We start from the raw sequence: 27,453 nt of genomic DNA, 5'->3' as shown, positions 1-27,453 counted from the left end.
CCAGATTTAAGTCTCTCTTTCTTTTCTCTTTTAGGCTATCGATAGCTTATAATGATGACTCAGTAAAACCTACTTCTGTCATCAACAGCTGAAACATTTATCTTTTTCTCCCTACCTGATACTGCCAGAATTTAGAAACCCTTATTAAATATTCTTATTTTTCATGACAAAATATATATTTACATCAACTCAATCTGATTTCCTTGTAATAGGACAATATTAGACAAGTTCTTAGCTTGGCTGCTTTAGCCCAAAGAGCCTTGAAAAATTCAATCTAATTTTTTTTCTTTTTAAGATTCTTTATTAAAAGTTCCGGCAAAGTAGATTTAAAAGAGCTTATATCATCACCATTTCTGCTACACTTAATATAAATAATCAAGCCAAATTTATTGAAACTAGACTCAGTTTGCAAACAAATTAATCTAACTGTAGTTATCTTGATAGAAATGGGATGATTATAGAGAAAATCTATGTTTCAATAATACACTTCTGTGGCTATCAGATTCTACTGCTGGTAACTGCCCTTCCGGTTTTATTTTCTACTTATAAACTGGGCTGGATCCTAAATTCTAGTTTCCTCCAAAATCTGGCTAGAACTCTACAAACTAACATTTCCAATTTCCTCCCACTCTTCTGACTTGGAATCACTATAAAAAATAAAATGGCCCTTTTCCCAAAGCCATGCAAGCTAAAGATGGACAACTGGATATAAACTGCAGAGAAAGGACCCAAAAAAGTGCATGTGAGGAGGACGATGTGCCTATGCTATCTGGTCACTCAGCGTAATCACCTCTGGGGAATCTCCTCTGGGAATTTCTAATTAAATCATATTTACCTCTCTAATTTGCTGTATACTCTCAAGGGTTTTAAAGACGGATCAGCAGCCACTCCCATGCCAAACAGTATCCATCAGATCAGACAACTGGATGAAATCAACAATAACCCCATAAATGATGAAGATGGTGACATGATGCCTGAGCCTAATGACTCAACTAATGGCAACAGCAAAAATGTGACTCTTCAGCCTGAATACATCAACAGAGGAACCTGAAAATTACACTATACTGGTTGATCAGAATAACCAAAAAGGGGGAATTGTTAAAATAAAAAGCAAGCCAGTCTTGAAAATTCCCTGAGCAGACAAAACCAGTTTGGTCATACAAAGCTCAGGTGAGCTTATTTTCTAAGACTAACTTCAGCTAGACAATTACTTGTTTATACTGTTGGAAAACACAAGCAAAAACCGTTTCCCAAGGTTGACATGAGTAACCACTAACCAGGTCCCTGTCACCTCGGGAAATGTTCCTATTCTAATCCCCGCGGAGACTGCTTACTCTCTAAGCTGCTTGGCAACAACATACCCCCGATCCTCCTTCCCGTTTTGGCTTGAGCGCTCCCGGTTCCCCAGCTGTTCTGTGGTGGGTGCACAACAGACGTTTACTAATGACCACTTCAGGGACCCACTGGTGTTCGGTCTGCTACTTCCGAACTCGCGACAGCACCACAGTAAATACTTCGCGGGGTCACAGCCGGTCATTGGGCCTGGAGCAAACACCGCGGAGGAACCACAGGCTAGAGCAGACGCCCGCACCCCTCTCCCCAGCACCGGCCTTTAGAAAACAACAGCTCCCCTACGCTCGTGCGTCCCCCGGTGGTGCTGCCCGTATACAGACTCCGGTAACCTAGCTTCCTGCGTGGACAAAGCCTGAAGTTTTGGGGAGAGGGGGCAGTCCGACGCACCCCTCAAGGACCAAGTTCCATCAGAAACCGGCGAGGTCCTCGCCGTCTCTCTCCTACCTAAGTATCAGAGAATGGAAGGGACCCGGGACACACCGACCTCACCCTCAGGGAGGGAAAGGCAAAATGAGCCCTCTCCGAGCAGATTTACCCCGAATTTTTCCCCAGGGGTTAAAGGACCCCTTCACCCCACCCAGCCCAGCCGCCTCGCTCTCCGACCTCAAAGTGCCGGCCCTCCACACCATACTTACCGATTTCAGCCGCCCTCGCGTGAAAACTTCCCGCCACCAGCCTTTCCTTTTCCTCCAGCTGCGAGCACCCGCCCTTCCGGTTAGGTTTCCTCAACCAATAACAAGTGACACCCTTCTCTAATTGGTGAAGAGGTGCAACCACTATCTGCGTCATCGAACAAGACTACGGATGATTGGTTCACATTAGGGGCGGGCTCAGCCAATGGGAAGCGGTCTTGGAGCTGGGGTGGGGAAGGCTGCGTGTTTCCGGAAGACGTGGCGGCTCTGCCCTGGGCTGTTTCCCGGCTTCTCTTCTCCAGTCTTTACTTCACGCCCTGGGCGCCTGGAGGTCCGGTAGCCGCTGCCCTCACTGCCGCAGCCATGATCTCCTTAACAGACACCCAGAGTAAGGACTTGCCCCCGATCCTCTTACACCCGTTCCTTGAGCTCGTCTCCCCCCGCCCCTCTCTCCAGGTCAATGAATGAAGCTCGGCGTTGGGGGCGGCGGCCTGCGGGACTGAGCAAGGGATGCGAGACCAGGAGGACTGCCTTGAGGGGACGGGAGCTGGATTTGCAGTGGCCGACGTGGGAGGAGGATCAGTGGGATCTGGGGAGGGGGAAGTCTTTGCTGAGCCTTGCACCAGGGTCCCGCTCTTCTCACTCCCAGTGAGATGGGGGCTTTGTTCCTGCAGGTGGTCACAAGAGAAAGTTTGATGCGCGGTGCCCGTGGTTCACACTTGGGAATATTTGTGCACATGACAGGCTGGGGGTCCTCTACTGGCCGGTTGTTGAGGCGGTATTTTAAGTGTCACCTAGTATGGGCTTGGGTCTTTTAAATACATACAAATATATATAACCATATATGTATATATGTGGTTACACTTAAATATTCCGAGTATTTCGCCTTTTGCCACCTCTGGAAGCGACCTTCCAAAGATTCCTTGAAACGACTTCACTCTTCTACCACCTAATGTTTCCACAGTAGTAAAAAAGCCACCTTGTGTTCAGTGAAACGATTTCTTTCCTTAATATTGTGTATCTTGTTCTTTATTTTAGCATCTCTTTCTGCCTACCACAGAGTTCTCAAGGCCTAGCTTATGTCTGTTAGCGTTGTATCTGTTTCCGTTTCTTTCGTTATAACACTCTTATTTCTACCCTTGTGTCAACCTTAATCATTTTCGTATTTACATATCTGCCCAACCGTGTGGGTCCTATCTATTAATGATCGTGATAGTCTTTTTGTCTCACATTGCTTTATCTGCTATGATCTTCATTTCTTATTCGGCTTAACTTAGTTTGATTTTCAAGATTTTAAGAACTAAAAAAGTCTGTTAAAAATAGAATTTCAGGGACGCCTGGGTGGCTCAGCTGGTTAAGCGGCTGCCTTCGGCTCAGGTCATGATCCCAGCGTCCTGGGATCGAGTCCCGCATCGGGCTCCTTGCTCAGCAGGGAGCCTGCTTCTCCCTCTGCCTCTGCCTACCACTGTCTGCTTGTGCTCACTCTCGCTCCTCTCTCTCTCTGACAAATAAATAAAATCTTAAAAAAAAAAAAAAATAGAATTTCAGGGGCGCCCGGGTGGTCCAGTGGGTTAAAACCTCTGCCTTCGGCTCAGGTCATGATCCCAGCCTCCTGGGATTAAGCCCGGCATCGCATCGGGCTCTCTGCTCCGCGGAGAGCCTGCTTCCTTCTGTTTCTCTGCCTGCCTCTCTGCCTACTTGTGATCTCTGTCTGTCAAGTAAATAAATAAAATCTTTTTAAAAATAAATAATAAATAAATAGAATTTCATTGTAAATTCCCTACTTTAAAGTGGAGTCTTAAGGTTTGTATAGAAGTCATGGCTGACTTGAACTTGACAGAACTTCTCAGGTCTCATATACACTAGCAACTCAGTCAAGCTCTTCTCATTTCTATGGTTGGATGGGTCTGCACTTTGGAGCTACCTGCACTGGCCCAGGAAGGGTACCTGTTTTGGTCAGTTGGCCTGTTCTGATCAGAAAACACATAAAGTCCCTTTCTTTCTTTCTTTCTTTCTTTCTTTCTTTCTTTTACTGTTATAATAGGAACTAGCAATTGTATGAAGGCAACTTCTTTCATTTTACCAAGTGCTTTCAATATAAACCATTACTTTTTTATAACAGCCCTATAAGGCAGGGAGAAGTATAGCTTTTTTATACATTAGAAGAGGCTCAAAAGAAATTCATTGTATGGTCATAAGGAAAATGACAGAAAGAAAACTTGAACCCAGGTCTACTGGCTCAAAAACCTTTGTGTCCACTGTACCCTACTAGCATCTAAGAAAACTGGGTATAAACTTTATTTGAGATCTGTCTTAGAATACTGTGGGTCTTTCATGCAAAAATAGATACAACATTAGGTATTTATCTATAAAATTATGCATTGACTTTTTTGATAGATTATGTAGGAAATTCAGAATCTATTGTCTTTGTGATAGCATCCTATTTCTCTTGATTAAAACCCTAATTTAAAATTAGGTTGTCCAAGAAAATTAGAATTGTATACATAAATTGCTAAAACTTATTTCTAATTCTACTAATTAGAGAAAGTACTTAATCTTTACACAGCTTACCTATCAGTGAAGTATTATTACTTCTCCTTTCTGAGTCTGATTATTACATAGATAAAATATGAACTATGTATCCTTTGCATAGAGATTTTCTTCTATTGAAGCCTGATTTACATTCTTCCAAAATCCCAAACAAAGGGATTGGATTGGAATGTGGGCAGAATAGGGAGCATCCTCCTTCATTAAATCAATGAAGAAGATGAAATTATATTCTTTGTTGCTCATTTGCCAAATGTTTTGGTAGGACAGTGGATTGGAACACAAAATGGTTAGTGAACCAAAAGCTCTTTGGATTTCAAATGGTGTGTGTGTGTGTCTGTGTGTGTGTGTTTAACTGCAGAAATTGACCATCATTCAAGTGATTTACCAAGATTATTCTGGGATTCTGATTCTGGAAGAGAGTGACCAAGCACTGAACAGAAAAAAAAGCAATTCATAATTGTCTTAAGGGATTCTGTAATAACACTCTCCCACCCCCCTTCATAAAAACACAAGATTTATTGAGGGGGACAGAGTAAGCTAGTTCCCATGCTGCCTCTAGATCTTCACTTCATTATGTCACATTGCTTGGAATTCTATCATGATGTTCAGTTGAGTTGTTCAGCTTGGTTGATATTCAGTCCAGTTGTTTATTATGAAATTTTCTATTTTTTAAAACACATAGTAGGAAAGAAAAAGCTAATATTAAAATTTTCAACTAAGATATCAAAATGCTAACAGTCATTGCTTTTGAATTAAGCATCTTTCCTTGTAAAATTTCCACAAAAAGTTTTTTTTTCTTTCATTTTAGATAAATTGTATTAAACTGCTTTTAGCAAATTGTTCTTTTAAGTAAAAAGTTCTCATAAAGACAAAAGGAATGCAGGTTTGATAATTGCACCAGAGAAAAATAAATTTATTTTACTGGGTATGATTCTGGTGGTGAGCAGGCAAATCTGTGAAGGGCTTTGCTTATGAATGCATAGACAGGGAAAATGGGAATTCGGAAGATGAGAAAGGGCACAGTGAGTCCAGTTAGAGACTTTTGACCCCTTTAGGCCAGGAAATACTTGGCAACATCATGCCAGTGCAAGTTCTGGCAAATATGTTACAGGCAACTGTCTCCTCCTGGGCTTACACAGGATGAAATAGTACAAATGTTTTGGTGCCCATGTTACAGTTGTAAGCTGTGCAGTCCAAAAACTGAGCTTGAATTCTAGCCTGACTCCCCACAACCACCACTCTTCCTGCCCAGCCACTGTGCTGTCCCCCACCATGCATACACATACATACATTTGCTGATTTTATGAGCAAGGATAAGTGGGAGTCTGTGAAATATGGGGCTGGTGCTACTTTTCACCTCACAACTTTGTTAAAGGAATTGCAACATATTTGTATAAACATTTCAGTAAATGTGAAACCATATCCAGATACTGTCTTTTTCACTCCAGTCAATTTTTAATACTTCTACTAATACCTACTTAGTTGTAGATAACAACTAATCCTATTAAACTTGAATCATCTAAGGGTGCTTCCCCCAGATGTCCAGTATGCTCCAGTGCCCTTGAGTTTCATTTAATCAAACATATTTAACCTGAAAAAAAAAAAAAAATTCCTGTAGGAAGCAGTATGATGTAATAGTTCAGCATAGGGACTGAGTTCAAATCCTCAACCAGAAGTGTGACTCTGGGCAAACAAAGTTGTTTCTCCAAACCTCAATTTCCTCCATTTCTAAAAGGATGTAATCTCACCCACCTTGCAGTAGTATGGGAAGGATTAAGTAATATAAGGTATGTAAAATGCCCCATCATGGATGATTCATGGCAAATCCTCAGTACGTAGCAGGTGTACTTCCATATAATTTCCTGTCTGATAACAAATATCTCAAAAATTTGGGGGTGCCTGCGTGGCCCGGTCCCGTAAGCATCCAATTCTTGATTTCAGCTCACGTCATGATCTCAGGGTCATGAGATTGAGCACTTCGTCAGACTTCCCACTCAGCACAGAGCCTGTGTGAGATTCTTTGCCTCTCCCTCTGCCCCTCCTCCCATCCAAGCTGTCTCCCTCCCTCTCTCTCTCTCTCTAAAATAAATAAACTCTTGAAAAAAAAAAAACTCAAAATTTTTATGTAATCATTAGGATAATTTATGAAAAGTAGAAATTAGTCCTATTTAAATCACTCAACTGCCAGTGACTAAATCCTAACCGCTAAATAGTTATACAATGGAATTTTACGTGTTCTTTTGTCCATATTTTCTTCCAGGAAATTATGACAGCTCAACAGCTCAATAGTCATTTTGGTCAATTCTCTTAAGGGATTTAAGCATGAAAGCATTAGCCTCACATTTTCGTAGGATTTTGACTGTTGGATACACTTATCTTTGTCTGTTGAATACACTTATAATATTTATATTTATGTATAAATATATATATTTATATACCAGTACCTGAATTCTTTTAGGCTAACTTTGGGGGAAAAGGTTGTTGGAATGGAAGGCAGTAGTTAACTATAAATTGAGGAGTTCAGGGATGTAGAAAAATAAATGACAGAAGTGTTCAACTCTGTTATTTTACAGGGACATTTTACACGGCTTAAAAATTTTTTTGAGTAGCTGTGACCTAGATTTTGGCTTTCTGGAGCCAAGGCCAAAAAGTTAAGTAACAGATCAGAAATCATAAATAGTGTATTTAAAATTGGGTTTCTAAAAATATGGTAGTTTCTGCTCTGTTTCATTACTTCATGTAGATAGTATGTATCTGGGTAAAATAAGATTTGGTAAGTATTTCCTGAAAGCAAAACTAAAATGATCAAAGAGGTGACTTAGTGGCTTAGGCTTTTAGCATTAACAGAAAAGGACAACTGTGATCTTAGAAAGTTAAGAATCTTCAGAATAAAAAGATAAGACCAAGAGAATGTAAAGGTAATAAAATCATTGGTTTTATATAAGGATGAACATAAACTTTAATGCTTACACTTCGATCACTGCTATATGCTCCATACCTAGAAGAGATGCTGGCATCTAGGAGTTGATTCTTTGTTTTTGAACGAAAAGAATAAAACCCTAACACATTAATATTAAGTAAAACTGTTCTTTGAAACATTTGGAGAGCTGATATTAGTACTTAGACACTAATTGTGTGAATGGATTCATGGGTTAGATAATTTATAGATGATAAAAACATATCATCAAGAAGTTAAAATTGATGCCTAACCTCCTGAAAATTAACTTTTGAGGAGACAATGATGTGCTTCTCAAAGTACTGCCCTTGTGAGAAGCAGTGTGTCATGGAGTGAAGTATATTGTGCTGACCTATGATAGCATTTCTACTAGGTTAAAGAAGGTCTTAATTTAAGAGGGGAAGGAGGTAACTGTAGATATTATGCATATAAATAATAGTCCTAGAATATGAAAGGAGATAAATAGTAAAAGAAAACCCATATAGTTATGTTTGATGCCAGAGGGGTTCTTGGGAGGGAAAAGTATATAATCAAAGGTTTAGAATCCTGATGATCTTTCTCTGTCATGCATATGTTTATGAGAAGTGCTATTTGTCATATAAGGATTAGAGACTTCCATTTATATCTTAAATTTTGAGGTTATTTGCTGCTATTAGTTTAATCTATTATAGATCTTAGTGAATGTCATAAAGTTAACCTGCAATGCTGAGACCTACTTTCTTATATCAGCCAAAAGAAAAACTAAAAAATTTTCTTAGTTTACGGGGATCTTAACGTAACTTATATTTTTCTCTGCCCTTAACTATATAACTTATATTGCAGAAATTGGAATGGGATTAACAGGATTTGGAGTGTTTTTCCTGTTCTTTGGAATGATTCTCTTTTTTGACAAAGCTCTACTGGCTATTGGAAATGTGAGTTTTTCAACATATATTTTAACTGAAGTCATAAGGAAACTTGAATTACAAATGAATTATTGCCTGCTGTTAAATTTGGGGGGAAATAATTCACTGTTACTCATGTAAAGATTCCTATTGTCTTCTCTGTTTACATTAGTAATAAAACCTATTTCGGCCTGGGTGGCTAAGTTGATTAAACACCTGCCTTTGGCTCAGGTCATTTTCTCAGGTTCCTGGAATGGAGCCCACATCAGGGGCTCCCTGCTCAGTGGGAAGTGTGCTTCTCCCTCTCACTCTGCCTGTTCCTCCCCCTGCTTGTGCTCTCTCTCTCTGTGTCATATAAATAAAATCTGTAAAAACAAAACAAACAAAACCTGTTTAAATAAAAGGTAAACACTTAAAGAGGTTTTTTTTTCATTTATTTTTTTTTATAAACATATAATGTATTATTAGACCCAGGGGTACAGGTACCCTCCCCAATGTCCATAACCCCACCACCCTCTCCCTACCCACCTTCCCCTGGCAACCCTCTGTTTGCTTTGTGAGATTAATAAGAGTCTCTCATGGTTTGTCTCCCTCCCTTCCTCCCCCCCACAAACCTCCCACCTTGCATCTCCACTTCCTCATATCAGGGAGATCATATGATAGTTGTCTTTCTCCAATTGACTTATTTCACTAAGCATAATACCCTCTAGTTCCATCCACGTTGTCGCAAATAGCAAGATTTCATTTTTAAAGTGGTTTTTGAATGACTACCCTGTTGAGTGTTTGATATGTAATACACAATAGATTAAATCAAGGCTGCCTTTAGTTAGGAGTTCAAAGTAGATGACTTGGTATCCCCCATGTCTTGGTAAATTTATTAATATGTCTAACTTAGAACATATGACTTGAAACATTTGGTTCAGTAGCATAAAATAAACAGATTTTTAAAAACCATTTAAACCTCTTAATATATCTGTATATTAAGAGTCGATTTGCTGAGAAAAGTATGTTTATTGTTTATTTGGAATATGTACTTTGTTGTCTATGTGTGAAGGTTGTGCAGGAGTTCTGGAAATCATAATCCTTTTAAGAAGACAACAAAGTTACTGAATAGTGTTAAATATCTTCGAAGTATACATTATTATAGAGCTTTTAATTGGAAATTAGAAAATATAAGATTAACAAAACTATTCCAAATTGATGTTTTAGTTAATAATATAAGCGCCATTGCTCTCTAAGAATATGAAGCTTAACTGTTTAGGCTCAAACATTAAAGATAGTTACAAAGGCAAGTATTAGGATTAAAACCTGGGGGAAAAGCAAGCTTTTAATAGATGACCATTTTTTGCACGCTATCTGAAAACATACAAAATATGTGTATATTTGAGAACATACAACTTTATTTTTATTTCTGCTGCCACCATAGATTCTGAAATAAGTAAGACTAAGATCTTCTTCCTGGCTTTGCATGGTTTCCTCTATCAGCTTGGCCATGTCAGTATTTCTCCCATCCATAGGAACTCCTGAAGCCCATGGTGAAGTGTATTTCCGGGTGACATGTTTATGGGCCGCCTTCCTCTTTTGCTCTGCCACTCCTCAGCTTAACTAAAGCCCTCTCCATCTCACTTACCTGGGAAAACACTGCATATGCACCTGCCTTTTGGTAACATCTGATCTTTCTTTGATACTCTTTTTCTCCATTTAATCAAGATAGAAGAGGACTGAGAAGAGTGGAATCCAACTCCAGCTTTCCTGTGCTTAGCCCACTCCTTGATTCTGCCTCTTGGTGTGCATCATAGTTTCCTCCAGCCAGTTGCCCCCATTGAGAGCCAGATGTGCTGCTTTTTATTATATTTAGCTTTGACCTTGCTTTTCAAATTTATGCAGTATGTTTGACTACTTTTTCTATCTTGCATTTTCTTTCTCTTCTAGGTTTTATTTGTAGCTGGCTTGGCTTTTGTCATTGGTTTAGAAAGAACATTCAGATTCTTCTTCCAAAAACATAAAATGAAAGCTACAGGATTTTTCCTGGGTGGAGTATTTGTAGTCCTTATTGGTTGGCCTTTGATAGGCATGATCTTTGAAATCTATGGATTCTTTCTCTTGTTCAGGTAAGGCAATTATTTTATTTTACTTTTTCTCTTTCAATAAACTAGTAGGCCAGATAATTAATTATTATAAAAACCTAGACATTTGCATCAGCATGAGTACAAAGACCGTAATTTTCTCAAATGGATTTTTTTTACATTGAATCTTTTATTAAATCTCTTATTAGATAATTCAGTCAACTATAAAAATGTTTATTAAATGTAGATGATTGCCAGTAGGGTCACTGTCTTGTATTTTCAACATGATAAAATTGGTTTTTATTGGGAATTTAAAGCATTATCTTTCTATTGAAGGCACTTTGCATTTAAGGCACTTTGTTATTTTTAGCAACGAAACAGTGATACACACATACATACATACAGTTTTTAATTCATAGAACCTGATACTGCATAGTTACTGCCACTGGATGGCAATTCTTTTAGTACATACACATATTAGAAAATTTTGTACCAAACACAGTATGGTAGTTTTGATCAGTGTTTTACAAATGCTAGTTACTAAGTGAATAAACAACAGTATTCTATGTGAGAAAATACCTTTTAAATAAGGTTGGTTTAATTATTTATTCAAGACACATATATCCTTTGTCTTCTATCTGCCAAATACTGTGTCATTCACGGGAGACATAAAACCAAGCAAGCATCAAATCTGCTTTAGAGAATGTCTCATTTCTATAATGGGAAATAGACTATAAAGAGACCAGGAGGTTATAGTAGTAATGTGTTATAGATGTATAAGCACAATACTGTAGAAGTATAATAAAGAAATGAAATCTGGGGAGAGGTAAGAAACATTACCACTAAAGGTAACATTTGAAATTTGAAATCTCCAGAACGTTCAAAAGTTCAACTAGATCTTTTCTTTTTACTTGGTTAGCAGTTGATTTTGGTAATAAGGATCTGTAAGTTCTGAGAACCATTTTTTCCTTCTTCCTAGGGGCTTTTTTCCTGTGGTCATTGGCTTTATTAGAAGAGTGCCAGTCCTTGGATCCCTCTTGAATTTACCTGGAATTAGATCAGTAAGTTATCATGTATTAGAAATAAAATTTGTAAACCATCAAAATAGTACTCTTTGATGCTCCTCAAGGATTACAATAATCAATACCTGATTGATAAGTTTTTTATTATTATATAAATTGTTACATCACCATAGATCATGGTTACCATGAATATCAGAGAAAATAATCATTGCTAACTGTAAAAAACCTGAAATTTTGTTTCACTATGTCCATTTTTAATATTCTTGATTTTTTAAAATGTAACTCAGACTGATATGCTATGCCACCTTTCTCTTTGAGAGTTCAAGGTTCTTTACAATTAACTTTTATATGATTTCTAATCTTAGAAGTCATTATGTAAAAAGGACATCATTATTTCTTTTTTCTTTTTTTTTTTTTTAAGATTTTATTTATTTGACAGACAAGAGATCACAAGTAGGCAGAGAGGCAGGCAGAGAGAGAGAGGGAAACAGGCTCCCTGCTCAGCAGAGAGCCTGATGTAGGGCTCGATCCTACATCATGACCTGAGCTAATGGCAGAGGCTTAACCCACTGAACCACCCAGGCACCCCAGGATGTCATTATTTCTAATAAGATTTTCTTTCTTAGACTGTATCACCAGATAGTGTGCATTAAGACAATAAAATCAATCACAATCATACTGGAAGTCAGATGATAAAATTCTGTTTCCAGCTCTCTCCACAGTTTGAATGATCTCACAAATCTGTTCCTTCAAGATGGGCCATCAACTTCCTAAAGTTGTTTACAGACGTTTGTAGATGTTTATAGAGAGATAATCCGTAGCATTAACTGGTTTCTCAGAGAGCTAAAGGATGTCTTACCCACTGAAGAATGGGTTTTGCTATAAGACAAAATCTCATTTCCAACCTCAAGTCAATTTTCTCAGTCAGAATCTTATAGCCTAGACAACCTAGATATTTGAAGTTACCTTTGGGGAGAGAATGTTTTGCTTTCTCTCCTCCTAAATTTCCTTTAAAATCCTAATGAATCCATAGTACTTTCAAAGCAGCTTTTAGTTTTGACGTGCCAATCACCTATTTATAATGATATAAAATGTTGGAATTTGGGCTGATGGGGGTTATGTCCAGATCTCATTTACATTAATCTCCAAACTCATACTGTAGTCATGTTGTTTTTACTTACGAATTTTACTTTTGAATTTTTACAATGGCTTTTGAATTTACCGAAACTTCTAGTTATAGAGTTGTAAACATTATTCACATCCTTAATTTAAGGATTCTTCAGTATTTGCATAAATGGACAGCCAGTACTATAAATTATGTTTCCTATTATCATTACTTCATTATAATAAATGGTTCAGTAAAAATGTGAATAGTGAAATGAAAGGAAAGGTTAAATGATTGCTAGATTTTGATAGTATTATGACCACTTGGGTTACATAACTTTTAATATGTCTCCACTAATTATTTTGTTTTAATATTTGCATCACCATCTGGAATGCTGAAGAAGGCCCAGTTGCTTTACATTTGGGGTGGAGTAGCCAAAGTAAATAACCACTTACATTAACGTGTGTTAAAATTTATATTCAATAACTATAAACTTGTGCTTGCCTCATTACATCTGTTTTTAATGTCATTGCCACTTTGAGTCTGAAGTCCAGAATACACATTTAAAGTATTTTTAGTCAATAGATGTTGTTAATTACTGAACTTAATGGAGTTAAATCTGTTTGTTCAAAGACTACATAGGCCCAGAAGAGATCCTCAGTAATGGTCAGTTGAAATATCTTATTGGGTTCATTAATGCATGAATGGCTGACATTTCAGCTTTTGTTTTTTTTGTTTTTTTTGTTTTGTTTTGTTTTGTTAAGCTAGCAATGTTTTAACTTCATTTTATCCAATTTTTTTATTCATTGTGTTGCATTTCTCGTGTTGTACCCTTAAAGTCATATGCATAAAATGTCATGCAAAAACAATCTTAGCAAAGAAAATTTTTTTATACACATTTACATGTCAGGAGATTGTGGTGAGTAGTACTGGATTAACCATTGTCAGTCACACCTTAAATTTCCACGAATCTTATATAGCTGGGTATTTTAATCAACATTAAAAATGTTGATACAATGTTTTCATAATGCTGTGGGTTTTCTTTTAATTACCTGTTTTTCTTCTCCTTTCAGTTTGTAGATAAAGTTGGAGAAAGCAACAATATGGTATAACAACAAGTGAATTGAAGACTCATTTAAAATATTGTATTATTTATAAAATCCTTTGAAGAATATTCAGCACAAAATTAAATTACATGAAATAGCTTGTAATGTTCTTTACAGAAGTTTAAAACGTGTAGTCTACAGAGTACCAATAGCAGTTAACAAAGAGGCCATGAGAACAGGCTTCTAATCAAGTGAGCTAAGAAGTCAGCAAGCAAACTAAAGGAGATGAATCTATGTTACAATACTTATTGAAACTCTTGAAGGCGATTTTTATTGTTTATCCACAATATGCGAAACACAGCCATCCTTGGAGAACTGTGGGGCCTGTTTCTTTTCTTCTTCTTTTGAAGGCGCAAGAGCACCCGTAGGCATTTGCTTTTTAGAAATATCCACTGGAGTGGCAAAAGTATTTCCAGTTGCACTGTGTGTCTGAAAGTGATGCATGAGTTAGATTGGATTATGTCATTTAATGTATTAAAACTAAGGAAAACCCAGTTTTGATGTATTAATCACTTTTTTTTTTGTAAACATATGGTTAAAATAAAACATTTGTGGTTCTTCTGATTCTTAATATTTTAAAGCCAGATGAAAATCTGAACTAGATATTCACTGACAGAATATGCAAAGGTCATTCTTTATAACTAAACACTCCAGAACTACTCATACTTCTTGAGAGTCTGACCTAATTATCTGTATCTTTCATTACATGTAAGCATCTAACAAAAACCACTAAGTAGTCTGTTACATACCTTTTTTCATTGAATAGTCTTTTATTTAAGATACCAAATGATGCAAGCCAAATGGGTTTTTCCATCATGGTGTAGTTTTTCTATTTTGTGTTTTGTTGTTTTTTTTTACTTTTGTAGTGATTTTATCATTTTCCTTTTCATAAATTAAATAACTTGATAATATTTAAGATGTAACATGTTAAAAGGTTAAATTTACATTTGTTAAGAGCTGAGTTTTCCTTTATTTTTAGCTTTTTCCTAACATCAAAATCAATATGCATGATCAATCCTTCATAAGATCACTCTTTGTCTTGAGTTCATGGAGAAAATATCTGAATTCACAGTTAAAGTTAGTTTACTATAATTAAACAGACTATAGTTTCTTAAAAACATGACACTAAAAAAATGTGTTGTTTTTTTCTACCATTGATGCTTGTCTGGCAGAAAGAAACAGTGGCCATTTCTTCATTAGTTTTCTGAGGTGGCTGCTTTTCTGGTAGATGTAAGAACACGTTTCAACAGTTATAGTACTACTTGTTTTACCACTAATGATTGCACTATTTACTTTTTTTTAACAGTTGCATAGCTTCTTAATGTACAAAATCATAACTGAAATTTGTGATTTTTATTTACAAACACGTCTACAAAATATATCACAGCTTATGTTATTTTTAGTTAAATCTTGATGCACAGAGAACACCCATCCTTGCTGGTCTAAAGAAGAAAAGACTTGGTATATAGTTCAATGGTTCAGTCTTGTGGATTACTGCCTTTTGGTACTGGCATTTGACTTATGACATAATCTGTGAAACTAGATGATATTGATGAAATGAGACTCCTACCTCAATAGTTCATGGAATAATAAGAGATCTAGTGTTGTGTCTAATGTTCTTCAAAAAAGTAATATCCTCATTTGAAGAGTGTCAAGTATATACATATTTTGGGGATCGACTTATACAAGTTGCCCTGTAGGACTCTTATACATATTTTTGACTGATCCATATTATTTTCAGTGGCTAGATAATTCTACTTTTTAGAACAAGAACTGTATCTGTTAATGTAAGGAACATCTATATTATTTAACTCCTTTGTAGACATGAATTTCTATCAAAATGTTCTTTGCACTGTAACAGATCTCTTTTTCAAAATCTTACTTCAGAATTGTTATTAGAAGTTGTGTAAAGGATTTGATAATCTCCCAGTCCTTAGTAAGATTGAGAGGCTAGAGCAGTTTTCAGTTTTCAAAGAGTCCACAGTTAATTTCAAATGTGAGTTTGGGGCTGCTTGGCAGCATTGTATATTTCTTCTCAGAACCACTGATGAGGCTCTGTTTTTAAACATACTAGTCTTCTGACAGAAAGCACTGTACATTATATTGTTTCTTTCTTTCCAAAGTTGGCCTTCTGTCTTTGTGACAAAAATATACTTTGATTATTGCTATGAAGATGGAGGAAAAGGTCTAATACTACTTAGCCTTAAGTGTACCTGGCATTGTTCAAATGTATTTTCTGTAACAGAAACATACTTGCAATGTTTTTCTTTTCCCCTTATAAATTGTAATTTCTGGAATATTGCTGCTTTAAAAAGTCTCACAGTCAGATTATATGATCTAACAATTGAATATTGTAAATACACTTGTCTTACCTCTCAATAAAAGGGTACTTTTCTATTATTGGTGGTTGTCTTAGCTCGGGCTACTCTAACTAAATTCTGTAGACTGGGCGGCTTAAACAGGCACTTGTTTCTCACAGTTGTGAATGCTGGGAAGTACAAAAAGAAGGTGAGGGTAGACTTGGCTATTGGTGAGGACCCTCTTTGTAGCTTTCAGACAACTGCCTTCTTGCTACATCTTCATATGGCAGAGAAAACTTTAGTCTCTGTCTTAAAAGGACATCAGTCCTGTCATGGGGCAAGGGGATTCATCTTCATAACCCTAATTGCTTCCCCAAAACCCTTCCTCCAAATTCCTTCACATTGGTGGTTAGGGCTTAAATATATGAATTTGGGGAAGATATATATTCAGTCCTTAACCATGGTCAAATGTATCTTTATAATGAAATTCAAAAAATTAATTTAGCATTGCACAGTAACTCACCTCATTTTTTAAAAAATTAGCCTTATATGCAGTTTTCCTTTTAATAAAATGGTCATCATATTTTCCATTTCTAAGTTGTTTAAATGTAATCATAAATAGAAATGGATTTCAGGTTAAAAAAAGTGGGCAGTGAACTTAGAAATAGTGGAAAAATGTTTAAATATTTTTTCTCAAAATGAAAAGAATTGGCTAACAACATTGATAATAATAATAACATAATAAGTATTTGTGACAGACAAATTAACTTCACTGTCTTGATTATAAATTTTGGTATGGCTAAAAATCACTAGCCATGTGTACCACTTAAATTACCCTATAAGTATTTGTTGAATCCAGTACTTGAATGCAGGTCTTGACTATTGTCTGGTGAGCCAGAAGTCTTAAATCTTTTTAATAGATTTCTAACTTTGTCCTCTGTGCTGAAAGTTTCCAACCTCTACCCTTCTGCTACCTATACCTCAAGGAGGAACTGGGACACAGAAGTAGGATGCCCCAAATCTAACGACTGGCACACTTCTCCACAACCTTACCTCTACTAGCTCTCTAATCAAAGGGTCACCTCTGTCATATCACTCTTGACTCACTATAGCAAAACAGCTGGTCCATCCTTGTCCTCTCATAGAACCTTCCACTTGTTTAAAGTCTTTGATTACAAGAAGAGAGGTTTTCGAGATTCAAAGCCTGGAGGAGGAAGACTGTAGATGCTGACCAATGAGTGGGAAGTTTTATTTTGGAGAGCAGGCCTTCTCTGTGCCCCTGAATGACAGGTAGCCCTTTGAGGAAGTGACTTCTATTTGTGAGACAGCTGGCAGGCCTATGGGACAGACCCACCCGCCCTAGCATAGAATAAAGCAAAGTTAGGAGAATAATCCAATGACTTCATTCATATTATACCCAAATCCTCTGTCATCAAAGGAGTAATTTGGATCTTTTATTATCATAACAGCCATTATCCAGGTAATGACCTGAGATAGGAGTGTTTTCTATGTAAACACAATAATCACTAACCTTGTAAAATACAATTTAAACAATGACCATTATTGTGTAAATGGACTTGGGCACAATTCAGTCAACTGAAAGAACTGTTATAGGCAAAATGGTCTCCATTGAATATGCCTTTAAAAAAAGGTGTATCTTAATTTGTCCAGTGCCCACTGCCTGGTCATAACATCAGCAGAACAAAATTCAGTGGTTTTATCCGTCAAGAGGTTCTCTTCACACATCTCTAAGTTTGGACCTGTTTAAGTCCTAAAGTGTTGTGATTTAACAAAATGGTATTAGGAGGCAATGCCATTTTAGACAAATGCATTCTAGCATGTTGCTTTTGATAAGACTACAATATTGATAATATGTCAAAACCATTCTCCTCATTTGTGCATATTATGCTGAAAATGGCAGCTTTGACGTAAAGCATGTTCTTGTGAATTCATTAGCTAAACTTTTATAAACAAACCACATTATGCCTTTTCCTTAAAATTGTAAATTCAAAACATGGGTTTTTTGGTGATTCATTTTCCTGTCCCCTTTTCTAAAATGTTTATGTGTTTTTGGTATGGGAAGGGGGAAATAGGCATTTTGCTTATTTGTTAGGTGACCTAGCGGTTGGGTTTCACTTACGAGTTGGTTTGAAACAAACCCATATATAATTTTATTTCTTTTATTGCCCTTTTTTTGGAAGTTGCTATAATCCCTTGAAATTAAATCCTAAAATTCTGAAGTCTGATATTTAAAGAAATGTTAAGATTTTATTCAGTTTTCGTGTTAAGCGATTTTTATTCTTTCCTGTCTTCTAAGATTGTGGGAAACACTACAGTAACAGCTTTGGCTCCTTCTTGCTTGACTTATGCTTTAAAGGAAGTAAATAGGGGTACCTGGGTGGCTCAGTGGGTTAAGCTTCTGCCTTCGGCTTGGGTCATGATCTCAGGGTGCTGGGATTGAGCCCCACATCGGGCTTTCTGCTCAGTGAGGTGCCTGCTTCCCTCTCTCTCTCTCTGCCTCTCTGCCTGCTTGTGATCTCTCTCTCTGTCAAATAAATAAGTAAAATCTTTAAAAAATAAATAAATAAAGGGAGTAAATATTCCACAAGTTTCTACGTATAGACAATTTTCTGTATTTCACTCTCATTTACTAACCAAACCTCATGTCTTCACAGGCTGGCAAGTCTAAATATCAAGCACCCAAACCACAATCTCTCTTACATGAGTATTTGCAGATAGATATCATCAGCCCCTCAAACTTCAATCCCTAATCAAATTTATCTGTTCTCTCCCCATACTCCTTAATATTTCTATGGTAACCATTCTCTCAGCCACAGAGACTCTGAAGTTCCATTTTTATCACCTACATCCTCTAAAGCCTTACTACTCAAAATGTCCTATGATCGGTGGCTTAACATCCATCAGCGTCACCCGGGAGTTTATTAGAAATGCAGAGTTTCAGTGGTTTAGACGGTTAAGTTCCTACCTTAGGCTCAGGTCATGATCCCCCAGCCCTGGGAAGGAGGCTCTGAGGCAGGCTCCCTGCTTGGCAGAGAGCCTACTCCTCCCTCTCTTTCTGCCCCTCCCACCCACTCACGCTCTCTTTCAAATAAATGAAATCTTTGGGGGAAAAAAAAGAAAAGAAATGCCGAAGTTCAGATGTCACCCTACCTGTACTAAATCAGAATCTGCATCTTTACAAGGTTCCCAGGTGATTGGTTTGCATATTAATTGGTTTGCATATTAATTCCTGAGGAGCGCTACTCTAACTTTTAGAGGAAAGGGATTATCTTTCTTACCTAAAGTACCTTAGCCTTTGGTGGGTACTCAGGTCCTTCAGTATCTGCCTATGTATGTAACTGTTTCACCTGGGTATTGATATACTTTGCATCCTCTCCCTCTTGCTTTCTACACATTCCTTTTGGCAGTAACTTTCTCTTCAGCATCATCGATGTTTCCTTCTCCTGATCATCACCATCAGCATACATGTTCTGCAAATGGTTTGTTAGTTGTCATCAGGAGAAACCAACTAACCTGATTTTAGTCGGACACTGCAGTTGGTTTCCCCATCCTGCAGTCAGACATAAGCACCATAGGCCGTATTGCCCCTGCAAACTCAAGCCTACCACAACCGCAGCTGCATCAGAAAATGTCTCTCCTGAGTCCCAGTTTCCTCCATCCTAGCTCCAGACTTCCCATCCAAGTGGGTCTGTCTCATTGGTGAAGACTGTGTCACATGCCAGCACCCTTCCTGAAAGGGAGGCCGGGAAAATGTGTGTCTGACATTTCCGCCTTGTAGAACAGAAGTCAGGTTCTGCCTCCCACCAAGATTCATAATGCCATAATTCATAACTTAAGGAATTTTAGGAATTCCCTAAAAATGAAAGGGTCCAGTTGTTACTGAAAGGTCAAAAAGATAGTAACATACTTCCACCACACTCAAGCATTTATCTTTAAAAAAAAATTCATTTTTCCTTTCCCCCTTTCAGTGAAATGTAGTGAAGCTAACTTTAAAATGTTATCTGCACTTGTCTTTATTTCCTCATATCCTCTTCACTTTCAACCCACTCCTGTATAGCTTATGTTCTCAAAAATGATTGTATTTCCAAATCCAGTGCACACTTCTTGGTGCTCATCTACCGTGACCTCTCAGGGTCAATGAATATTCGGCTGGTTTCCACGGCCTCATGGTCTCCAGGAATTTCTCTTTTCTTTCTGATAGCTTCACTTCAACTTGCTTAGCTGGCTCTCCCTCTGCTCATCTCTGCATGTTTGTTTTCATAGCTCTGTTCCTGATTCGCTTCTTTAATTCCATTCACTCTCAAACTGTTCTCGTTCAATCCCAATCCATTTCCTGCCTTAAAATTCTTACAATTCTTAAATTTGACCATTTCTGCCTTTAGAAAAAAAGCTGTAGGCTGGTGGCCTCTTTGCTGAGCTCTGTAGAGTTTTGCATTTCCAACTGCCTACTTCACACTTCAATTTAGATCCTTAATGTATATTTTAATTTTAATATTCAATTTAATTCCTCTCTCTAAACTGGCTCATTACGAAGTCTCCCAATTTCGGTAAATGGCTTTATCATACACAGTGTTTAAGCCAGAAACCCAAGACTCATCCTTGATTTATTTTTCTTATACATTTATATCCCATTTAACCACAGGTTCTAAATTTTATACCTCCAATTTATACCTCCTACCTTATCCCAAATTCATCTACAGTTCTCAATTTCCTGCAAGTCCTTCCTAAGTCTAAGCCATCATTATCCTTTGCTTATAATGTTTCCATATGAAACATTTCTTCCTCTATGACCTCATTTCAAATTACTCTCCCTTATCACCCCATGACCACTCAGTTTGGCCTCATTGGTCTCGCTATTCCTCAAACAAGCCAAGCTCTTTGCCATCCCAAAATTTCATTTTTCTTTTTTCCTCCTATTATCCTAATTCTCACTCTGATTCATCTCATGTCTGACTCTACCTGATTTTTCCAGAAACCTCTCAACTGCTACCTTCCCTATAGTATTCCACTACTTATCACATCACCTCACTTATTTTTGCTTTATAAAGCATTTAAAACATCTTAAAATTACCTTATTTACCTGTTGACTAGTTTACAGTTTACAGAAGTTCTCCCCTGACTAGAAGATAAGCTTGATCACGGCAGAGACAGTGTCCTTTTAATGCATGACTGTCTCTTCACCTAGAAGGAGAAATGTCTGATACATAGTAGGGATTCAAGAAATGTTTGTTAAATAATTGAATGGGTACGGAAGTGAAGGAATGATGTGGAATTCCACTGAGATTCCCTAACCTTTCTATTTCAAAGATTCATGTTTAGTCAGTCATCAGCTTGATAACAAGATACCCAAGACAAGTTTGCTTACTTTCTTTGTTTACTTTTGATTCAACTCAGGCTTGTTAATCATTTTCTCTACTACTAAGAATAAATTGGGAAGCTAGCGGGAAAGGCGAAAACAATGACGCCGATATATTCCTAATATCTCCTGGCTGATGTGGTCAGTATCTAAATAAATGATGTCCACTCATCAATCATTTTTTTACTTCCTGCAAATGAATCTCCCCGGGAAAATTGTCAGATCCTCTCAATCTTGAATACTGACAAGAAGTCCCTATGGACTCCCTAACTCTAGTGAAGATCAGGAGGGGTCGTTGACACTAAGATTTAAAAGCCCCAGTCTCAGAACAAGATTAGAAAACTGGTAGGTAAAGTTACAGTTATTGCAGTTTCTGGAAAGGAGCTGAACATGAAGGTAAGTGAAAGTTTTATTTACTTGAGACTTTTAAGCAGTTTATGAAAAGTTTTATAGCTTTTTACCTATTTTACCTTTAATAAGCATTTTATAGGCCAAATGATATTTAAACAATACACCTTAAAATATCAGAATCATTTGATTTTGCTGAAAAAAGATTACTCATTTTGGGCAAAGTAATGAAAGTAACATATTTCTAAAAATTTTTTTTAAAGGGAATTCTTGTGTGGTTTAACTATAAGGCAGCCTCGGTAATCCCCCTCTCCTCTACATACTGAGTATTATTAAAACAGAGCACATGGAAAAGTTAAGAAGTTTGTAATTTTCCAGGTGTCACAGAAGTAGAAGATCCCATAAGAAAGTACTTTCTTTGCTCTTTTCTTATAGAGACTGAGAAGTCTGGTGGCAACAACTTTGGCTCTTCTCTTAGTGTTTTCTTTCTTGGGAAATTCCAGGAGTGCGCCACAGGTAATCAAACACAAAAACTGGGGCTCCTGGATGTTGTTTCTTTTTTGTTCCTTCCCTTCCTTACTTTCCCTTTTCCTTCCTTCTGTTTCTTCTCCCTTCCTTCCTCCCTCTCTTCCTTTCTTTTTTCTAACAGAGGACTGCGCTACAGTGTCTTACTAACTGCTTTTCTCTTCTCCCTGGGTTGTAGGGACTCTTTGAGAGACGGAACTGGACTCCTCAATCTATGCTCTATCTGAAGGGTGCACGTATGTTCCAAATACTTTGCTTTTCCTACAGCAATAAAGGAGGAACCTTCGGGGTGCATGAATCCATGGGATAGATGTGTGGGGAGAGAATAATAGCGAGTGTGTTCCCTTAAATAATCGAGGTCAGTCTGGTCTCCGTCAAAGAAAAGGGATGGGGGGGTCTGGCAGGGAAGAGAAAGTCTCCCTGATTATTAGAACCTTTCCATTCTGACCTGGTGGGTAGCTGGCTCTTGCCTGGGAAACGCCGCAAGGACCCTTGCACCCGACCACTGCTCAGAACCCATTCGCTGGGGCTGGCAGGGCGCGGGCAAGCGCGGGGACAGGGCGCTGCAGGGCGCGGGCAAGCGTAGGGGCAGGGTGCGGGCAGGGCACCGGCAGGGCTCCGGGTCCAGCCCGGGGCTGCAGGGGGAGCGCGGGAAAGCAGGCAGTCCCGCCGGGACCCCTGCCGCGGCGCCGCCGCCCGGCGCGGAGCCCAAGTTAACCCCGGTTTTTGAGCACCCGGCAGGCGCTGAGCCCCGCGTCTCGCCTTTGCAGAGGGGCGTCGCTTCATCTCAGACCAGAGCCGGAAGAAGGACCTCTCCGACCGCCCGCCGCCGGGTGAGTGAGCGAGGGAGGAGGAGACTGGGGCGGCGACCCGTAGCAGGACCCAGCAGGCGGGCACGCTGCGCCTCGCGCCGGGCTCACAGCGGCTCGGCTCCGGCAGGGACGCGGCTCCGGGGCCGCCCTCGGGGAGAGCCGGCCAGGGCCAAGCTTAAGCTGGCAGCGGCGGCGCCCCTCACTAAAGCCGAACTCGGTCTGGGCCGTTCGGACCGCCCTCTGGCCGCCGGGGGTGCAGAGGTCCTGGGGGAGTTATCCGAGGACAGGACAGGGCTGGGGGTTCACCTAACAGGAGTAAAGGAGGGGGAGCGAGAACCGTGCAACTGCTCCCAAAATGTACCTCCCTGTTTATGCCAAGATGTTTAAACGGTTTCCTCTTAAATGTTTTTGTTGTTATTAAAGTACTGATTTACGTGGAAACTTCAAATGTACACCACTATTACATTACTAGAAGGGGCTATAAAGCCGTTCAAAAGCAGAAATAGTTATGGGGCCCCTGGCTGGTTCAGTGGGTTAAAGCCTCTGTCTTCGGCTCAGGTCATGATCCCAGCGTCCTGGGATCAAGCCCCGCATTCGGCCCTCTCTTCAAAGGGGAGCCTGCTCCCCCACACCCCGATGTTCTGCCTGCTTGTGATCTCTGTCTGTCAAATACATAAATACAGTCTTAAAACACACACACAGAGAGAAATAGTTAATAGGTAGGGACCATTAAGAATAGGGCCAGGGACTGATATGAGCCTTATGCGTGGCCAAGAATGCAGATTATTGTTTCAAACAGCTTTGGACAGAAGGAGAGAGGAAGTAGCCCAGGCTCCCAGGAGTACCCATTACGTCTAAATGTTTCTGCCCAGACATTCCATTTTAAGCTCTGAAGGGTGAAATCATTCAGGGTTCTTTATCTCAATCCACCCTCCATTCATGTTGTTTTCTGTAGTCTGTAGTTTAAATTCTCTTCCATACCTGTAATACATACCATAACCAATTTGTAAGTAACATCTATAGGTAGTGTAAAATGTTTCAATTCCTAAAAATCAGTCTTCTGTATAGAGGGGGGGGAGGCTTTGCTAAGGGATCAAAAATCTATTTCATAAAGGTTTTTCTATTTATAGCATATCAGAATAGGGGTACTTAAATGGTAATAGAATCTGTACATGCTTTTGTTTCTCCAGAAAGACGCAGCCCAAATCCCCAGCTACTAACTCTTGGAGAGGCAGCAGCTCTGCTCTTGGCTTCCTTGCAGAAACCACAAGAAGGTACATGTCTAGGGACTCCTTTCAGCTGCGGGACAGGGAAGCTTTGATTACTTTTGGGATTCTGTGTTGAATACAACAAAGTTGCCTTTATTCCGATTTTTAAATATAATTAACAGTTGTCCCCTGACTCCAGAAACTCAGACATGTTTATTGTATAAACACTAGTACATTTCTCACTAAGGAGAGTCCCCAGGAACAAAAAAATTTCTTTGATGATGCTGGGGAATTTCATATTAATTTCATAATCCAGAGCCTACTGTAACATTATTTCATTTAGAACCAAATGATGGAACCAAATGAAATTGCTGAAAATGAAATATTTTTATTTGAATACATAGCAATGTTATTGGTACATCCTAATAGATATGGGCCAGTTCTGATTCTAAGCCTGTGTAATTTCCATTATACAGCTCCTTCTGTATGAAGATTAGGTGTACTTTTCAAATAGAGACATTTTGTCCATGTCTTACTGAAATCACAAGTTGAATTAAGGCATCTTGGTAATATGTAAGCTTTGGAGGACATACCAGGGTTCAAATCCTGGTTCTGCTGCTCTACAAGCTGGATGACACTGAGTCTTAGTTTCATATTGGTAAAATGGAATAATGATACCCATGTGCAGGATTGCTATGAGACCCGATTGAAACAAGGTACATAATTTTAATTACTATTAACCATAGAGGTCATCAAAGCATAATAAACAGACCCAGAATTTTCCCTCTCAAAAATTGTAATGATGCCATTTTGTGACATAATTTAAATGTTTAAGTATTTTAAAAATATATAGCAAGTGGTCTGGTGGTCAAAGCACAGGTTGCTGCTGGCCGAGTGCTCTGACACTAATGCTGAGGGGGAAGACATATATATCCTCAGTGCCTCGTATGGGGAGGGCCATGCAAGGAGAAGAGAGCAAAGGCTACTTTCTGGCTTCAAACTTATAGTTTTCTTGTGAAAAAGATACCAATGAGAAGCAAATCCAAGAGACTGGCATTGGGTATCCTCTGAATTCAGAGCAAGGCTGGCACCCCTGTGGGGGTAGATGGGATTATGTGCCCTTATGCCTGCTAGGTACCAGCAAACAGAGCAGGTAGAGAGGAAACCAGATTAAGGGGAAGCAGGAATGAGAACGACCTTTGTAGCAAAAAGATAGGGTGAGGAGCGCTTGGGTGGCTCAGTCGGTTAAACATCTGCCTTCAGCTTAGGTTATGATCCCGGGGTCCTGGGATTCAGCGGGGAGCCTGCTTCTTTCTCTGTCCCTCACCCCCACTTGTGCTCCCATGTGCGCTCTCTCAAATAAATAAATAAAATCTTAAAAAAAAAATAGTGTGAGCAGTCAGTGGAATAGCAGAATGCAGGAGGAGTGGTTATGTTAGAGCTAGGACAATGATTACCTGCTATTACTACCACTACCTGGAGCTAATAGTTGTGGTGGGGTTACTGCAATGCAAGGAGCCGAGCACTGTTCTCAGCACGTCATATGCATTAATACATTTAACCCTAATGGTGACCCTGGGAGGTAAGCACATTATTATCCATTATTATTGGCCACTATTACATAACAGATATCTATTGGAACTGGGGTGAAGAACGAATGTAATTTACTCTTTGTCTGAGAATCAGGAAGATGCCTTCTGGATTGGCAGCAGAGGGATGACGTGGTGAAGAAGGATGGATCTGATCATGGCACAGGGAGTAACAATAAGAACTGTAACAATAGCCACAATATAGGAAGGTCTGCTGTGTGTCAGATATGGATGTGAAACTTCCTAGCTCAGAAAACGGAATCTTCATGAGGTGTGTTTACTTTCCCAAGGTCACACCATTCGTGATGTTGGGATGTTGGGATTTTAACTCAGGTCCATGTGACTCTACAGCTCTCTCCATTATGCCATGCCAGCTCTCAAATGCATTGTGTCCAAGAGGAAGGGACCCGTAGAAGGGAATCAGGGAGAAGCCAAGGAACATGACAGGACATCACAGGAGTGAGGAGGGGAGGTGCTGTCAGTCATGGGAATCGGTGGGGAAGCTCAAGTCCGAGGGATCCTGGAAGGAAGAATGGATAACATAGATAGCTGTTTACTGGAGGTATAAAAGGGAATCCAGAGTCCAGCACATTTTGAAATGGTGATACTGGTGATGAATGAACATTTATGTGGATATAATTAAGGTTCGGTTTGAGGTAACAGAAATGGTCTAGTGAGTAAAAGTGTGTAGGTCAGCGGTTCTCCACTATCCGCCTATGGACTGGCTCCACTGGAGTTAATTGGAAGGCTTACTCAAAATACAGTTTTCTCAGCCTTAGACCCAGAGATTATGATTCTGTAAAACTTGAATGACCTCAGAATCTGTATCCTTGAGAAGTTCCCCCAAATGATTCTGATGATCAGTCCAATATGGGAACAACTGGAAATTCAGAGCCAGTTACTAAACGCTGAAATCATGAAAGTGGACATCTCTTCTAGGCCTCAAATAGAGCAGGAGAAAGGCACATAATAAAGGATTTGCCTTAGAGAATACCTAGAGATGAAGGTTAAAGGAAGACTGTCCTATCAGTGAAGGGACATTCCAAGAAGAAGGCAGCAATGCAAGAGGAGAACCAGGATACCAGCATTTCCAGAAAGCAGCACATGTAGCAGAATAGTTAATGAGAGAACAGAAGTCAATAGGAAAGGAAGATCGTGCTGGCTATGAGAGGTCATTGAGCAGCAGTTCATAAGATTTCTGCTCAGTTCCTGTCCAGTGATATTACTTGCTACTGCCATGCCCCTCCTGAAACCTTGTTTAGAAGGAATTTGTGAAAAGAAGAAAGCAGGTACTAACCAGCATGGCTCTCAGAGCTCTTGCAATGAAAAGGTAAGAAATGGTTGCTAATGGGTAGGAGATGCTACAGCCGAGGTGATCTTTTCTAAATTCCACATTTGGTACATTTACTATTTGTAAATGTACTATTTACTATTTACTATTGTTGAAGTAGTAACTATTACTATACTATATAGTATATAAACTACTATAGTAGTGGCATATACTACTATAGTAGTAGTAACTATTACTATAGTATATAGTATTTATACTATATACTATAGTATATAATATATAGTATATATTAGTATATAGTATATATTAGTATATATATATATATATAT

At 38.8% G+C, this 27,453-nt stretch overlaps 3 protein-coding genes across 3 annotated transcripts in view; 2 read left to right on the top strand and 1 right to left on the bottom strand.

Annotated features, from left to right (window-relative positions):
* RECQL (RecQ like helicase) overlaps positions 1-2,060 on the bottom strand; it is a 54,957-nt gene extending 52,897 nt beyond the window's left edge. The window contains exon 1 of the mRNA XM_059404794.1: positions 1,989-2,060. The gene's annotated coding sequence lies outside the window, so the exon portion shown is untranslated. The remainder of the gene's footprint in view (positions 1-1,988) is intronic.
* Positions 1,444-16,074, top strand: GOLT1B (golgi transport 1B). Its single transcript, XM_059404494.1, has 7 exons — positions 1,444-1,677; positions 1,906-2,067; positions 2,151-2,373; positions 8,314-8,405; positions 10,308-10,486; positions 11,421-11,502; positions 13,642-16,074. The coding sequence occupies exons 1-7, from the start codon at positions 1,444-1,446 to the stop codon at positions 13,678-13,680; spliced, it is 1,011 nt and encodes a 336-aa protein (XP_059260477.1). The 3' UTR covers positions 13,681-16,074.
* A 5,667-nt stretch (positions 16,075-21,741) lies between these two features.
* SPX (spexin hormone) overlaps positions 21,742-27,453 on the top strand; it is a 10,796-nt gene continuing 5,084 nt past the window's right edge. The window contains exons 1-5 of the mRNA XM_059404493.1: positions 21,742-21,747; positions 22,135-22,215; positions 22,403-22,460; positions 22,995-23,057; positions 24,227-24,310. Coding sequence (XP_059260476.1) covers positions 21,742-21,747; positions 22,135-22,215; positions 22,403-22,460; positions 22,995-23,057; positions 24,227-24,310 — 292 coding nt within the window. The remainder of the gene's footprint in view (positions 21,748-22,134; positions 22,216-22,402; positions 22,461-22,994; positions 23,058-24,226; positions 24,311-27,453) is intronic.

This window comes from Mustela nigripes, chromosome 6, assembly GCF_022355385.1.
Source record: "Mustela nigripes isolate SB6536 chromosome 6, MUSNIG.SB6536, whole genome shotgun sequence".
NCBI lineage: Eukaryota > Metazoa > Chordata > Mammalia > Carnivora > Mustelidae > Mustela > Mustela nigripes.
This window is presented reverse-complemented; position numbering and strand designations above follow the sequence as displayed.

Excerpts from the sequence above, each read along its gene's own strand:
- GOLT1B (XM_059404494.1), top strand. The coding sequence starts at position 1,444 with ATGACCACTTCAGGGACCCACTGGTGTTCGGTCTGCTACTTCCGAACT. Across the intron at positions 2,068-2,150 it reads TGCGAGCACCCGCCCTTCCG|ACTACGGATGATTGGTTCAC; the intron begins GTTAGGTTTCCT and ends TCATCGAACAAG. Across the intron at positions 11,503-13,641 it reads ATTTACCTGGAATTAGATCA|TTTGTAGATAAAGTTGGAGA; the intron begins GTAAGTTATCAT and ends TTCTCCTTTCAG.